A 16,515-nucleotide genomic window follows, 5' to 3' on the forward strand; every position below is an offset into this window, starting at 1 on the left:
CCTTGGTAGCACTGTGTTATCCTCAAAGCGGGCGAAGAAGGTGTTTAACTCCGGAATCAAGACATCGGTGTCCGCGACATGGCTGATTTTCCTATTGCAGTCCGTGATTGTCTGTAGGCCCTGCCACATATGTCTCGTGTATGAGTCGTTGAATTGCGACTCCACTTTGTCTCTATACTGACATTTTGCCTGTTTGATTGCCTTGCAGAGGGAATAACTACACTGTTTTGTATTCTGCCATATTCCCAGTCACCTTGCCATGATTAAATGCGGTGGTTCGCGCTTTCAGTTTTGCACAAATGCTGCCATCAGATCCACGGTTTCTAGTTAATGTACGTTTTAATAGTCACAGTGGGTACAACATCTCTTGTACACTTCCTGATAAACTCAGTCACCATATCAGTATATTCCTCAATATTACTCTCAAAAGCTACCCGGAACATATCCCAGTCCGTGTGATCAAAACAATCTTGAAGCGTGGATTCCGATTGATCGGTATACTCTACTATAAGCCGCCTCCAACTTTGTTGTAGAGAATTTGGCAGTACATCCAACTGGCCTCACAACTGCAGACCACGTGTGTGGGCTCCATGATGGTGGTGGGGTTATGGTATGGGCAGGCATAATCTAAGGACAAACAACACAATTGCATGTTATCAATGGTAATTTGAAGGCACAGAAATAGCATGACGAGATCCTGAGGCCCATTGTGAGGCCTATTTTTTTTAAAGGTATCTTTGACCAACAGATACATATCTGTATTCCCAGTCATTTGAAATCCATAGAGTTCCTCACATGAACTGTAACTCAGTAAAATGAATGAAATTGTTGCATGTCGCATTTATATTTTTGTTCAGTATATACAGTACCAGTCAAAAGTTTGGACACACCTACTCATTCAAGGGTTTTTCTTTATTTTTACTATTTTATACATTGTAGAATAATAGTCAAGACATCCACATATGGAATCATGCAGTAACCAAAAAAGTGTTAAAAAAAAATATATTTCATATTTGAGATTCTTGCCATGATGACAGCTTTGCACACTCTTGGCATTCTCTCAACTAGCTTCATGAGGTAGTCACCTGGAATGTATTTCAATTAACAGGTGTCCCTTGTTAAAAGTTCATTTGTGGAATTTCTGTTTGAGCCAGTCAGATGTGTTGTGACAAGGTAGGGGTGGTATACAGAAGATAGCCCTATTTGCTAAAAGACCAAGTCCATATTATGGAAAGAACAGCTCAAATAAGCAAAGAGAAACATCAGTCCATCATTACTTTAAGACATGAAGGTCAGTCAATCTGAAACATTTCAATTACTTTGAAAGTTTCTTCAGGTGCAGTCGCAAAAACCATCAAGAGCTATGATGAAACTGGCTCTCATGAGGACCACCACAGGAAAGGAAGACTAATAGTTACCTCTGCTGCAGAGAATAGGTTCATTAGAATTAACTGTACCTCAGATTGCAGCCCAAATAAATGATTCACAGAGTTCAAGTAACAGACACGTCTCAACATCAACTATTCAGAGGAGACCGTGTGAATCAGGCCTTAAAAAACGGTTCTACCCAAACTAGTTCTAGCCATATCAACAGTGTGTATGTGCCAAAAGAGAGAGGAAGAATAATTGAATAATTAATGGCAAGGATGTGTGTGTGTCATCACAGTGTGTGTGGACTGTCATGTGTATGCATGATTTAAAGGGATTGATTTGGGGCAGGCAGGCATGATTAAATGAAATTTACATTTCTGACTTTGAGTCACTGGCTACAGTCAAGGTAAACAGAGCGGAGGGAGTGTGTCATCACACACACGCAGGTTTGATAGAAGCAGCTGTTCCTATAACTGAATAACTAAATCTGATTGCATCGTTTTTTTGTATCGTCTCTCCCCCAAACCCACACTCTCCTTGACAAGCACACACAGACACCCTCGCCTCTGTAAATCAGAGGCACACAATGCTTCCTCTTCCTCAAACAAACTCTTTCTCACAACCCCTCCTGCGGCATCACACCCAAGCACACTCACATGCACCCACACACACACACACACACACACAGTGTGTTATTCCCCAGGACATTCGCATCGGTCTCTCCCTTCTCTAGTTCAAAGAAATGTTTGGCGTGACAACTTAATCAGGTACCCTCTAAATCCCCACGGCAATCACTCAGTCTGCAGCACAGTGAGGAAGCATCTACAAGAGGTGGAGAGGAGAGAGATTGAGGAGATGAGAGAGAGAGAAGAGGGAAAGGAGAGAGATGGAGATGGAAGGAGAGAGACAGAGGGGAAATAGAGATGGACAGAGGGAGGGAGGAGGGAAAGAGAGGGGAGAGATGGTGAGAGAAGGAGAGGCGAGAGATGAAAAAAATAGAGGGGGCGAGAGAGGACACTGAAGAGAGACTGTGTAAATGAAATGGAGCACGCAAAACTATGCAACCCCCTGGCGATACCTTCTCTCTCCTCCATCGTTTGTCTTCTCTCCTTGCAAATTGTTTTTCTCTTTTTCTGTGATGGATCACTCTTCAGCCTTCCGTACTCTTTCTCTCTCTTCCATCTATAAGTATTCCATTTTATCCATCCCATAATCCCTCTCTTCATCTCTCTATGAATTGTGGTTTAATGTATTTTTTCCCCCTCTTTCTCACTCACAGATCTAATCCCTCATATTTGCTCTTTTTGTCTGTGAGACACCAGGCAGATTGACTTGTCTGTAATCTGAGTGTTGATACACAGGGGTAGGGAGATTTTATATTGGCATGGTTGCGTCTGGGACAGAAAAATAATCACTCCATATGTTGTAAAGCTCTCCTAAGCGCACCAAAGCCAGGACTCGCTAAGACTTAAGGGATTCATCACAGTAGATTTAAACTGCTAGAGGCAGAGAGGCTCTAAACCCAGAACACTTACTGTACCTCTAGACTACCTCTGTCTGTCTCTGTCTGATGTAAAGTCCCAATTCACCCTCAAACTCCCTTTAAGTTCATTTGTTTATCCGTCCCTCCATCTCCCTCTCTTTCTCTTTCCTTCTCTCCCTCTGCCTCTCCCCCACCCCCTCTCACTCTCTCCATATTTTCTCAGGATTCATTAGTGCCAACAAAGTAAATAAGGGGAAAACAGTCATAACTTCCCTTCAAAGGCTCTGTGGGCTGTCAACAAATTGCTTAAGCAATTAACAAGCCGCTGTAGGATATTGAAGACGTGTGTTTGTTTTTCACTTTGTGAGTGGGTGGGTGCGTTGGATATCAGGTTGCAGGACGTACGTGTCAGCAGGTGAGCTCAGTGATTGATCTACTACTCACTATGTCACTATGTGTGTGATTGGTAAGTGCCCCAGCATGAAGCTTTCTGATTAATCAGTATCAATCAATCACATTTAAGTTATAACGCCCTTTTACATTTACATTTCAGTCATTTGGCAGACACTCTTATCCAGAGCGACTTACAGTTAATGCATTCATCTTAAAATAGCTAGTTGAGACAACCACATATCACAGTAAATATGTTTTCAGCAAAGTCGGTACTTTTAGGAAAAGACAAGTGCAAGTTTTTTTTATGGGGGGGTGGATTAGACAGATATCTCACTTTGAAGAGGTGGGTTTAATGGGGTTTTAGAATAAACTCTGGTGTCCTAGTGTCAGGAGGAAGTTCGTTCCACCATTGGGGTGCAGGACAGACAATAGCTCTGATTGAGTTGAGCGGGAGCTGACCCCCAGTAGATTTGGGATGGTCAAGAGACCAGAGGTCCAGATCGGAGTGCTCGGTTTTGGAGTGTAGGGTTTGAGCATAGCCTGAAGGTAGGGAGGGGCAGTTCCTCTTGCTGCTCCGTAGGCAAGCACCATGGTCTTGTAGTGGATGCAAGCTTCGACTGGTGGCCAGTGGAGTGTGCGGAGGAGTGTGGTGACATGGGAGAACTTGGGAAGGTGAAACACCAGGTGGGCTGCAGCAATCTGCACAAGTTACAGGGGTTTGATGGCACAAGCCGGTGCCCAGCCAAAAGACAGTTGCAGTAGTCCAGACTGGAGATGACAAGTGCTTGCATTAGAACCTGCACTGCTTCCTGTGTGAGGAAAGGATGTACTCTACGGATGTTGTAGAGCATGAATCTGCAGGAGCGAGTCACCAAGGATCTTTGCACTCTAGGAGGGGGACACCGTGGAATTGTCAACCGTAATAGAGAGGTCTTGGAGCGGGCAGGCCTTCCTCGGGAGGAAGAGCAGCTCCATCTTGTTGAGGTTAAGCTTGAAGTGGTGGGCCGACATCCAAGTGGAGATGTCTGCCAGGCACGCAGAGGTGCGTGTCACCACCTGGGTGTCAGAAAGGGGGGAAGGAGAAAAGTAGTTGAGTGTCATCCGCATAGCAATGATAGGAGAGACTAGAACTGAGCCCTGGGAGACACCAGTAGTGAGAGCAAGTGGTGCAGACGCAGATCCTCTCCATGTCACCTGGTAGGAGCGACCTGCTAGGTAGGATGCAATAAAGGAGTGTGCAGAGCCTGAGACGGCCAGCCCTGACAAGGTGGAGAGGAGGATCCAGTGTTTCACGATGTTGAAGGCAGCGGATAGATCTAGGAGGATGAGAACAGTGGAGAGAGAGTCAGCATTGGCAGAGCGGAGAGCTGCCGTGACACAGAGGAGAGCGGTTTCAGTTGAGTGAGCCGTCTTGAAGTCTGACTGGTTAGGGTCAAGAACATCACTCTTAGAGAGATAGGGAGAGAGTTGGTCATAGACAGCACATTCAAGTGTTTTGGAAAGAAAAGAAAGAAGGGATACAGGTCTGTAGTTTTTGACGTCAGAGGGGTCGAGGGTTGGTTTCTTGAGGATGGGAGCGACTCTGGCCAACTTGAAGTCGGAGGTGACACAGCCAGTGATAAGGGATGAGTTGATGTGAGAAGTAAGGAATGAGAGAAGGTCTCCAGAGATGGTCTGGAGGAGGGAGGAAGGGATGGGGTCGAGTGGGCAGGTTGTCACGTTGCTGGAATCACTAGTTACAGGATTTCATCTGGAGAGAAAGAGGTCAAGGTGTAGAATAGTTCTGTGCGAGTGGGACCAATGGACTCAGTATGCTGAGTGAATGAGGAGCATATTTGTCCGCAGAAAGGGAGGAGGATTAAGGAGGGAGGAGAAGGTGGAAAATAGTTTCCCAGGGTTGGAGGAAGAAGCTTGACATTTAGAGTAATAGAAAGTGGCTTTAGCAGCAGATACAGAGGAAGAGAAGGTAGAGAGGAGGGAGTGGAAGGATGATAGGTCCTGCGGAGGTATAGTTTTCCTCAATTTTTGCTCAGCTGCCCACAACCCTGTTCTGTGAGCATGCAGTAAGTTACTCAGCCACTGAGTGGAAGGTGAGGGCTGTGTCGGAAAGGGGAAAGTAAGAGTCAAAGGATGCGGAAAGGAGGAGCAACAACTTTCAAAATACATAAATGCAGCCGGTATGATGCATTCTGTATCATATGATGCAAAATGCAGCATACCCTCTTGAAAACCTGATTGCTGACATGCAAAACATTGTGGGACTATATCAACAATGGACTAATAAAACAAATACCAAAAGATAGTTTTTAGGTGGAATTTTCCTTTAAGTTCAGACTATATCCAAGCATGGTGCTCTCTGATTGGTCAGTGTATCAGTAAGCTGTGTTCTGATAGGCTGTGTGTGTCTCACCACATTGTCTCTGCTGAGGACCTCCAGGATGTTGTTGAGCAGCTCCACACTGTTCTTCCGGTCGTCATGAGGCCCCTGACCCATGTCCTTCAGCGCTTCGCTTAGCTCCCGAAGCATCATGGGTAGCAGGATGTCCCGGCACTCTGAGGGACACAACACATGTTCAGGATGGTCAAGTTCCACCCACATGCACAGACAACTCAAGCATGCACACACATACACGGGTGGTCAAACAACCGTACACATGCAGTATTCAGGGAGTCTAAAACTGCACAACCACACACAACACTTAAAGTCAATACTCTCCCCTCTCTACTCCCTCTCTATCTTTCCTTATCTCCCTCTCTCTCTCTCTAGCCGCAGGTAGACTCAGCACATTAAAAGCTCATTTAGGCAGAGTCTCGTTAGAGTCATTATTAACAGAGAGTAGGCAAGGCCTGCTGAGACAGACTGGGTCAGACCTAGCACTCAATCACTGCACTGAGAAAGAGAGAGAGGACAGGTGGGAGAGGGATAAGGGAGAGGGAGGAGAGGGGAGAGGGGAGACAGGGTTTAGAAAGAGGAAGAGGAGGTAAGAGGGGGAGGGAGAAGGGAGATGGGAGAGGAAAAGAAAAAGAGAGCGATGGAGGACACTGCCAAAAAAAACAAGACAGCTCAGTGATACAGAGAAAGACGGCATAAACAGAGGGAGATAAATAGAGAAAGAACAACAGAAACTGCTACTGTTTATGGGAACAGCAAGAGTAAAAGATAAGGCATTGTGTCAAATCTCTTCTATTGAAAACATCTCCAAGCCAAACTGACCACTTTTCCCCTACACAAGTACTTCGCAAACATATTGGGTTACAATACAACCCACCTGTCTGGTGATCCATGAAATAGTAAGTAAGGTAGCCTTGTCCGAGCCAGAATGGCCCATTGAGTACGAGTACATCTCATGTACTCTTACTCTTGATGTACAAGCACACCTCCTGGACAGGACAGCCGTCTGTCATAGGGACATGAAATAGACTGAGACTATATTTATTTAACACAGGTGAGAGGCAGAGATGGGATGAGGGGGTGAGAAGGAGCTCCAATATGTTTGAAGTGTTGCCAGGTTCTCCAATCACAGTGTTACTGTACCAGCCAAAAACAAAATAACTAAATTACACAGCAAGCAATTTTCAAGGCCAGACCACTTCAACTGTGTGTGTGTGTGTGTGTGTGTGTGTGTGTGTGTGTGTGTGTGTGTGTGTGTGTGTGTGTGTGTGTGTGTGTGTGTGTGTGTGGTGAGACTAAAAGGCCCCACATGTATTTCACCTATGACACATATAAAGGCATCGGATGGTGAACAACAGGTCTTGTGAGATAAATGTAAATGACATAAATGTAAATGAGATAAAGTGAAATGCTAAACTTTGGCTAGAGGAGACAAATTCTAATCTTCACCCACCAAGTACACGCCAGGGTTTTGCTCAATTCAGAATTAACATTCAAATTGAATTGGATACACCCCACAGGATGTATAATTTGAGTTTGAGTGACAAAAAGTAGAATTTAACTCAGTGCAATTAAAATAAATTCCACACAGAACTTGAGAGTTTCAGTATATCTGTCACACCCTGATCTGTTTCACCTGTCTTTGTCTCCACTCCCCATCAGGTATCTCCTATCTTCACATATTATGACTGGAATGAATTGCAAAAACTGCTGAAGTTGAGACTTATATCTCCCTCACTCACTTTAAACATCAGCTTTCTGAGCAGCTAACCGATCGCTGCAGCTGTACACAGCCCATCTGTAAATAGCCCATCCAATCAACCTACCTCATCCCCATTTTGTTTTTATTAACTTTTTTGCTCTTTTGCACACCAGTATTTCTACTTGCAAATCATCATCTGCACATCTATCACTCCAGTGTTAATTTGCTAAATTGTAATTACTTCGCTACTATGGCCTATTAATTGCCTTACCTCATCACGCCATTTGCACACACTGTATATAGACTTATTTTTGTACTGCATTATTGACTGTAGGTTTGTTTTACTCCATGTGTAACTCTGTGTTGTGGTTTGTGTCGCACTGCTTTGCTGTATCTTGGCCAGGTCGTAAATGAAAACTTGTTCTCAACTGGTCTACCTGGTTAAATAAAGGTGAAATAAAATAAATATAAAATTATCCCCGTTGTATTTATAACTGCGTTTTCTGTTTGTCTGTTCGTCTTGTCCTGTCAAGTCCTACCAGCGTGTTCGTCGATTTTCCTGTGCTCTAGTTTTAGATGTTCCTAGTCTTCCAAATTCTGACCATTCTGCCTGTCCTGACCCTGATCCTGCCTGCCGTCCTGTACCTGCCTGACTCTGATTTGGATTACGACTCTTTGCCTGCCTTGACCTACCGATTGCATGCCCCTTGTACTGTAATAAACTCTGAGACTCGTACTATCTGCCTCCTGTGTCTGCATCTGGGTCTTAGCCTGAGCCGTGATAGTACGAACTGGCCCTGACTGATCCAGCAGACCCGGACCAGTTCCGCAACGCTGTCTCCTCCCAAGGAGCCACCATTGGAAGACACAAGGAGTTACTTCAAAACCTTAAGGAAGGACTACAGAACTTGGCAGAATGCCACGACTGCATTTTCAATGCACTGCTGGAGCAATTCCGTGGATATTCTACTAGACACCAAGCCTCTACGGTAACCCCCCAGACTGTCAGTAGCCCTGCTACCAGCCTCTACGGTAACCCCCAGACTCTCAGTAGCCCTGCTACCAGGCTCTACGGTAACCCCCAGACTCTCAGTAGCCCTGCTACCAGCCTCTACGGTAACCCCCAGACTCTCAGTAGCCCTGCTACCAGCCTCTACGGTAACCCCCAGACTCTCAGTAACCCTGCTACCAGCCTCTACGGTAACCCCCCAGACTGTCAGTAGCCCTGCTACCAGCCTCTACGGTAACCCCCAGACTCTCAGTAGCCCTGCTACCAGCCTCTACGGTAACCCCCAGACTCTCATTAGCCCTGCTACCAGCCTCTACGGTAACCCCCAGACTCTCAGTAACCCTGCTACCAGCCTCTACGGTAACCCCCAGACTCTCAGTAGCCCTGCTACCAGCCTCTACGGTAACCCCCAGACTCTCAGTAGCCCTGCTACCAGCCTCTACGGTAACCCCCAGACTCTCAGTAACCCTGCTACCAGCCTCTACGGTAACCCCCAGACTCTCAGTAACCCTGCTACCAGCCTCTACGGTAACCCCCAGACTCTCAGTAGCCCTGCTACCAGCCTCTACGGTAACCCCCAGACTCTCAGTAGCCCTGCTACCAGCCTCTACGGTAACCCCCCCCCAGACTCTCAGTAGCCCTGCTACCAGCCTCTACGGTAACCCCCAGACTCTCAGTAACCCTGCTACCAGCCTCTACGGTAACCCCCAGACTCTCAGTAGCCCTGCTACCAGCCTCTACGGTAACCCCCAGACTCTCAGTAACCCTGCTACCAGCCTCTACGGTAACCCCCAGACTCTCAGTAGCCCTGCTACCAGCCTCTCTGGTAACCCCCAGACTCTCAGTAGCCCTGCTACCAGCCTCTACGGTAACCCCCCCCCCAGACTCTCAGTAACCCTGCTACCAGCCTCTACGGTAACCCCCAGACTCTCAGTAGCCCTGCTACCAACCTCTACGGTAACCCCCAGACTCTCAGTAGCCCTGCTACCAGCCTCTACGGTAACCCCCAGACTCACAGTAGCCCTGCTACCAGCCTCTATGGTAACCCCCCAGACTCTCAGTAACCCTGCTACGAGCCTCTACGGTAACCCCCAGAATCTCAGTAACCCCGCTACCAGTGGCACTTCTCCCCAGCCTATCTACGCTGGAGATCCAGAAACCTGCTGAGCGTTTCTCTACCAGTGCTCCCTCATCTTCGAGCTGCAGCCCTCTTCATTTCCCTCGGATAACTCGAAGATAGCGTATCTTATAACCCTGATGTCCAGGAGGGCTCTCGCCTGGGCGACAGCGGTGTGGGAGCAACAATCCACCATTTGCCTCACTCTGGAGGAGTTCATGGCGGAGGTTAGGAAGGTGTTCAATTCTCCGTTGTCCGGGAGAGAGGCTACTCTGAAGTTATTCCAACTGCGTCAAAACTCCCATAGTGTGGCAGACCGCGCGGTAGGGAGTGTTCATTCATCTGCCTCTCCCGCCTCTCCCGCTCTTCTTTGTGGAGAAGAAGGACAAAGCCCTGAGCCCGTGTATCAAATACCGGGGCCTTAATGACATCACAGTTAAAAAACGCTACCCTCTACCACTCATCTCCTCGGCCTTCGAACCTCTTCAGGGAGTGAGCATCTTCTCAAAGATGGACCTTCGGAACACGTACCATCTGGTTTGGATACGGGAAGGAGACAAGTGGAAGACAGCCTTTAACATGGCTAGTGGGCACTATGAGTACTTGGTTATGCAATTTGGACTGACAAACACTCCCGCTGTGTTCCAGGCCCTGGTCAACGATGTGCTCCGTGACACGCTGTTCCGGTTCGTGTTTGTCTACCTCGACGACATCCTTGTCTTCCCATTCAACTCAAGAGCACGTCCTCCAGGGCATTGGAGGATTGGAGGCACTGGTAGGAGGGAGAGGAACACCCATTTTTAGTGTAGACTGACCATAATAACCTGGAATATCTCCGCACCGCCAAGTGCCTCAACTCTAGGCAGGCTCGTTGGGCCGTTATTCACCCGTTTCATTTTCACTCTCTCCTACCGCCCGGGGTCCAAGAATGTGAAGCCTGGCACACTCTCACATTTGGATAGCCCCGCTGCTACCCCGTCTGACCCCGAGACCATCCTCCCTACCTCCTGTCTGGCGGCTGCACTCATCTGGGGTATAGAGAGCCTGGTCCGTAAGGCTAACCGGATATTTGTCCCGGATTCTGCCTGTTCTCCGCTCCTGGAATGGGAACATTCCTCGAGACTGAACTGCCACCCAGGCTCCCATCGGATCCTGCCTTTTATCCGACGATGCTTTTGGTGGCCTTCCATGGTTCCTGATTTCTCCTCATTCATCGCCACCTGCACTGTGTGTGCACAAAATAAGCTCTGGCTGGTCTTCTTCATGCACTCCCTCTTCCTCTGGTCCCATATATCCCTGGTCCCATATATCCCTGGACTTTGTTACTGGTCTTCCTCTGTCAGATGGCAACACCATTATCCCGACGTTGGTGGATAGGTTTTCTAAAGCCGCCTATTTTATTCTCCTTCCCAAGTTACCCTCAGCCAAGGAGCTCAGCCCATGGTGCAGGACGTCTTCCGGATCCATGGATCCGTGGTCCTCAGTTCTCGTTCTGTAAGGCATTCTGCACCCTCATTGGGTTGTTGGCCAGCCTGTCCTCTGGTTTTCACCCCAATCTCACGACCTGGAGACGGCTCTTCGTTGCCTCATCTCCACCAACCCCACCACCTGGAGCCAGCAACTTGTGTGGGTGGAATACGGCTTTAACACCCTTCCCTGCTTGGCCACTGGTCTCTCGCCCTTCGAGTGTTCCTTGGGATATCAGCCCCTTCTCTTCCTAGAGAAAGAAGTCAGCATACCCTATGCCCAGATGTTCGTATGCCGCTGTCGCTGTACCTGGAAGAGAGCCCGGGCCGCTCTTCTGAAGACCACATCGAGCAAATGGAATGGCTTCAAACACATGGAATTGAGCTGTCCTCCCCAATTAAGGTGCCACCGACCTCCTAATATAGAATATAATAGGCATTTGAATTTCACTGAATTTAATTATATTTCCTGTCATTCAAATTCGATTTGCAATTCTGCATCCTGTTTACTACTTCAATTCAGCAATTCAATTAATATTCAAGAATTCAATTGGAATTTGAGTCATTCTCAATTGAATTCTAAATTGAGCACCACCCTGGTAGACACACAGACACGTACTACACACAGCCTGAAGTACTAATTTTTATTCAGTTCTAAAACTGGTGTTTACTCTGTTAGTCTCCGGGGGGTGTGTGTGTGTGTGTGTGTGTGTGTGTGTGTGTGTGTGTGTGTGTGTGTGTGTGTGTGTGTGTGTGTGTGTGTGTGTGTGTGTGTGTGTGTGTGTGTGTGTGTGTGTGTGTGTGTGTGTGTGTGGGTGCGTGCGTGCGTGCGCGTGGGTAGTGCTTGTATATGGCACACATGCATGTGTGTGTCTAATTAAGTAGAAATGGACAGCCATCTCTGGCTGGTGGGCAGTGGTGGTAACAGCCATGATAAATCAGCAGCCAGCTGAAAAGCTCCTTTCAATTTTTCATTTCACGCCACCGAGTCACAGCCAACACAATAAACTATCTAGCATGGTAATAAGGTGCCATTTCAATTACTATTTCTTCCTTCCCTCTCTCTCTCTCTCTCTCTCTCTCTCTCTCTCTCTCTCTCTCTCTCTCTCTCTCTCTCTCTCTCTCTCTCTCTCTCTCTCTCTCTCTCTCTCTCTCTCTCTCTCTCTCTCTCTCTCTCTCTCTCTCTCTCTCTCTTTCTCTGGTTAGTTGTCATCCCTGGCTCAAAGTCAGATTGAGAAGGGGAGAATGCGATGGTAATAGGGGAGACCAACCCTGGAACAAACCGTTAAATATACAGGGTGGAGAGGACTGGTGGTAGGCCAACTCACTCTGACTGTGTCCTTCTGTCTGTCTGTTTTATTGGACTGATAAGTGGATAGACAGAGAGTTCTGGATTAAGTGACTGATTTATTTGTCATTATGCCGTGTCTGTCCTCTTCCTCAAACCCCCCAACAGACTGTACGATTTTAGCCATTTTATGCCATGATTTTGCCATCCCAAACACATTTGTAGGTGGTAAACAACTGTGGGACGTTTTGTCTCGTTCAGTGTGACAGCATCTACATCTGCTGGTTAAGTAACAATATGTGGCGGATCCGTAGGTTCCAACAAAGTTCTGTCAGTTCAGAATAGTATTAACTTTATCGTGTACTGTGGCTGATGTTACAAGCCGATCCCAGTGACTGACCAATAGTCAGAATGATATCATTAAAACGTTCACATGCCGTGCAAGAAGCAAGATTTTTTGGGGAAGCCTATTCTGATTCTGAGTTGGGACATATTCAGTTTGTTTGTGAAAACTATGCACAATTTCAGTGTTTCCGAACTCACTTCCCTCATGCATAAGCATAGAGAGAGGCTTGCACTGCTTGTGCTGGCACATTTCCCAGAATGACAAAACTCACACACACACTCCCAAATTCATCACCCAACCGTTTCCATAGTAACTAATCATTGCATTTGGGATGGGTTCAGAGCTGTGATCAAAGATGATTTGGGCAGATCAGGTAGAACCCCACAGTATATGCTGTTAGTTCTAGCTGTTTTCGTTTGGGGTGCTCATATGCATTACTCATGTATAGAATCAAAATACACATACACAAAACACGCACACACACAGACACACACAGACACACACATATCAGGCATGACTACCATACTCATTATAATAATGTGCTAGATATTATTGTGGTTTCTTTCATAAGAGAAAGCCCTGCAGGGACAGACATATAACTGCTCTGTTTATGATAAATATCTCTGATTAATATCTGATTAATATCTCTGACTGACTTCTAATCTGCCTTTTTCACAGATGAATCTGTAGCTGGGGACATCAAGGACTGAACCAGTACACCTGCCACACACACACACACACACACACACACACACACACACACACACACACACACACACACACACACACACACACACACACACACACACACACACACACACACACACACACACACACACACACACACACACACACCACTCCAGATTCAGTAGCATAAAGGCTATACAAAGTTTCTATGGAACAGATGGGTGAATATGTGCCAATCATATATTTGTAATGATGTTTATTATGCTGAATATATGGAATGCTGAGTTCACTCTGCTATGACTACCTACCAATAGCAGTACAGAATACTATATAGCACGCATGTACACTAAGTGTTCAAAACATTAAGAACACCTGCTCTTTCCATAGACATAGACATAGACTGACCAGGTGAAAGCTTTGACCCTTATTGATGTCACTTGTTAAATCCACTTCAATCAGTGTAGATGAAGGGGAGGAGACAGGTTAAAAAAGTATTTTTAAGCCTTGAGACAACTGAGACATGGATTGTGTATGTGTGCCATTCAGAGGGTGAATGGGCAAGAGAAAAGATTGACGTGCCTTTGAACAGGGTATGGTCGAAGGCAGTGTTGTAGTACTCGAGACCAGTCTTGGTCTTGTGTCCGGTCTCTGGACCACATGAGTGTCTCGGTCTTGTCTCAGTGTCAGATACATGTTTACTCCATCTTGACTAGCGGAGTAAAAACCTAAATTATTAGCTCCCATTCAGTCAGAGTATAAAACCGCTTTTCCAGGCCAAATATCCCCACTCCTTTCATGACACATTAACATCTTACCGCCTATCGAAACCTGGGCTTCCTACTTTACAGGACATTACTGTCCTTTACTTTAGTTGAAAAATATCCTCAAACTTTGTCAGAACTTCCTTAATTCACTGGTAGGGAATAGTTGGGGAAATTATTTGAAGTTGAAGCACTCACTATTAGTAAGGGGACACTAGGGAAACGAAAGTATGTGGACACCTGCTTGTCGAACATCTCGTTCCAAAATCATGGGCATTAAAATGGAGTTGGTACCCCCTTTGCTGCTATAACAGCCTCTGCTCTTCTGGGAAAGCTTAGCTTCCATTTAGCCACAAGAGCATTAGTGAAGTTGGGCACTGATGATGGGCGATTAGGCCTGGCTCGCAGTCGGCGTTCCAATTCATCACAAAAAGGTGTTAGATGGGGTTGAGGTCAGGGATCTGTACAGACTAGTCAAGTTCGTCCACACCAATCTCGACAAACCATTCTGTATGGACCTCGCTTAATGCACGGGGGCATTGTCATGCTGAAACAGGAAAGGGCCTTCCCCAAACTGTTGCCACAAAGTTGGAAGCACAGAATCATCTACAATATCATTGTATGCTGTAGCATTAAGATTTCTATTCACTGGAAGGCCAATGTTCGTCCATGGCGATTGCATGGCTGTGTGCTCAATTTTATACACCTGTCAGCAACGGGTGTGGCTGAAAATAGCCGAATCCACGAATTTGAAGGGGTGTCCACATACTTTTGTATATATAGTGTATTTTGTCTTTTTATTTATTATAGACCCGTTTGGCTTAGTGATCATTTGTAGAGTGGCTCTCTATTTGCCCTCAGCGTGCATCTTATCACCATCCGGAATGTCTTAAGCAGCCTTTCTTAAAGTATGAGTCAAGGACAGAACTCAGTTTGAGTTTCAAATCACTGTTGAGTTACAATATATGCCATTTATTCAAAGTGACAGCCATGCGTCCATACAGTTGAGGTCGGAAGTTTACATACACTTAGGTTGGAGTCATTAAAACTCGTTTTTCAACCACTCCACACATTTCTTGTTAACAAACTATAGTTTTGGCAAATCAGTTAGGACATCTACTTTGTGCATGACACAAGTCATTTTTCCACCAATTGTTTACAGACAGATTATTTCACTTATAATTCACTGTATCACAATTCCAGTGGCTCAGAAGTTTACATACACTAAATTGACTGTGCCTTTAAACAGCTTGGAAAATTCCAGAAAATGATGTCAAGGCTTTAGAAGCTTCTGATAGACTAATTGACATCATTTGTGTCAATTGGAAGTGTACCTGTGGATGTATTTCAAGGCCTACCTTCAAAGTCAGTGGCTCTTTGCTTGACATCATGGGAAAATCAAAAGAAATCAGCCAAGACCTCAGAAAAAAAATGTCTGGTTCATCCTTGGGAGCAATTTCCAAATGCCTGAAGGTACCACGTCCATCTGTACAAACAATAGTACGGAAGTATAAACACCATGGGACCACGCAGCCATCATACCGCTCAGGAAGGAGACGTGTTCTGTCTCCTAGAGATGAACGTACTTTGGTGCGAAAAGTGCAAATCAATCCCAGAACAACAGCAAAGGACCTTGTGAAGATGCTGGAGGAAATAGGTACAAAAGTATCTATATCCACAGTAAAACAAATCCTATATCGACATAAACTGAAGGCCACTCAGCAAGGAAGAACCTACTGCTCCAAAACCGCCATAAAAAAAGTCAGACTACGGTTTGCAACTGCACATGGGGACAAAGATCGTACTTTTTGGATAAATGTCCTCTGGTCTGATGAAACAAAAATATAACTTTTTAGCCATAATGACCAACGTTATGTTTGGAGGAAAAAGGGGGAAGCTTGCAAGCCAAAGAACACCATCCCAACCGTGAAGCACGGGGGTGGCAGCGTGTGCGAGCAAGGAGACCTACAAACCTGACTCAGTTATACCAGCTCTGTCAGGAGGAATGGGACAAAATTCACCCAACTTATTGTGGGAAGCTTGTGGAAGGCTACCCGAAACGTTCGACCCAAGTTAAACAATTTAAAGGCAATGCTACCAAATACTAATTGAGTGTATGTAAACTTCTGACCCACTGGAAATGTGATGAAAGAAATAAAAGCTGAAATAAATCATTCTCTCTACTATTATTCTGACATTTCACATTCTTAAAATAAAGTGGTGATCCTAACTGACCTAAGACAGGGAATTTTTACGAGGATTAAATGTCAGGAATTGTGAAAAACTGAGTTCAAATGTATTTGGCTAAGGTGTTATACGTACAGTTGGTCCTGGGAATCGAACCCACTACCCTGGTATTACAAGCACCATGCTCTACCAACTGAGCTACAAAGATCACACAGTTCCTGTAGAATAGTAGAATACACAAGGTGCAATTTGGAAATGTGGTTTTGCATCAATAGTTTTTCTCTTACACTCTATATAGAAAAGTAGGTGTCCA

At 45.8% G+C, this 16,515-nt stretch overlaps 1 protein-coding gene across 1 annotated transcript in view; it reads right to left on the reverse strand.

The window, feature by feature from the left end:
- The window catches only part of LOC106604826 (dedicator of cytokinesis protein 2), a 156,511-nt gene that overhangs the window by 81,000 nt on the left and 58,996 nt on the right, over window positions 1-16,515 (reverse strand). Inside the window, exon 25 of the mRNA XM_045718221.2 lies at window positions 5,658-5,800. Within this exon, the coding sequence (XP_045574177.1) occupies window positions 5,658-5,800 (143 nt within the window). The remainder of the gene's footprint in view (window positions 1-5,657; window positions 5,801-16,515) is intronic.

Source organism: Salmo salar, chromosome 05 (genome assembly GCF_965601325.2).
Source record: "Salmo salar chromosome 05, fSalSal1, whole genome shotgun sequence".
Lineage (NCBI taxonomy): Eukaryota > Metazoa > Chordata > Actinopteri > Salmoniformes > Salmonidae > Salmo > Salmo salar.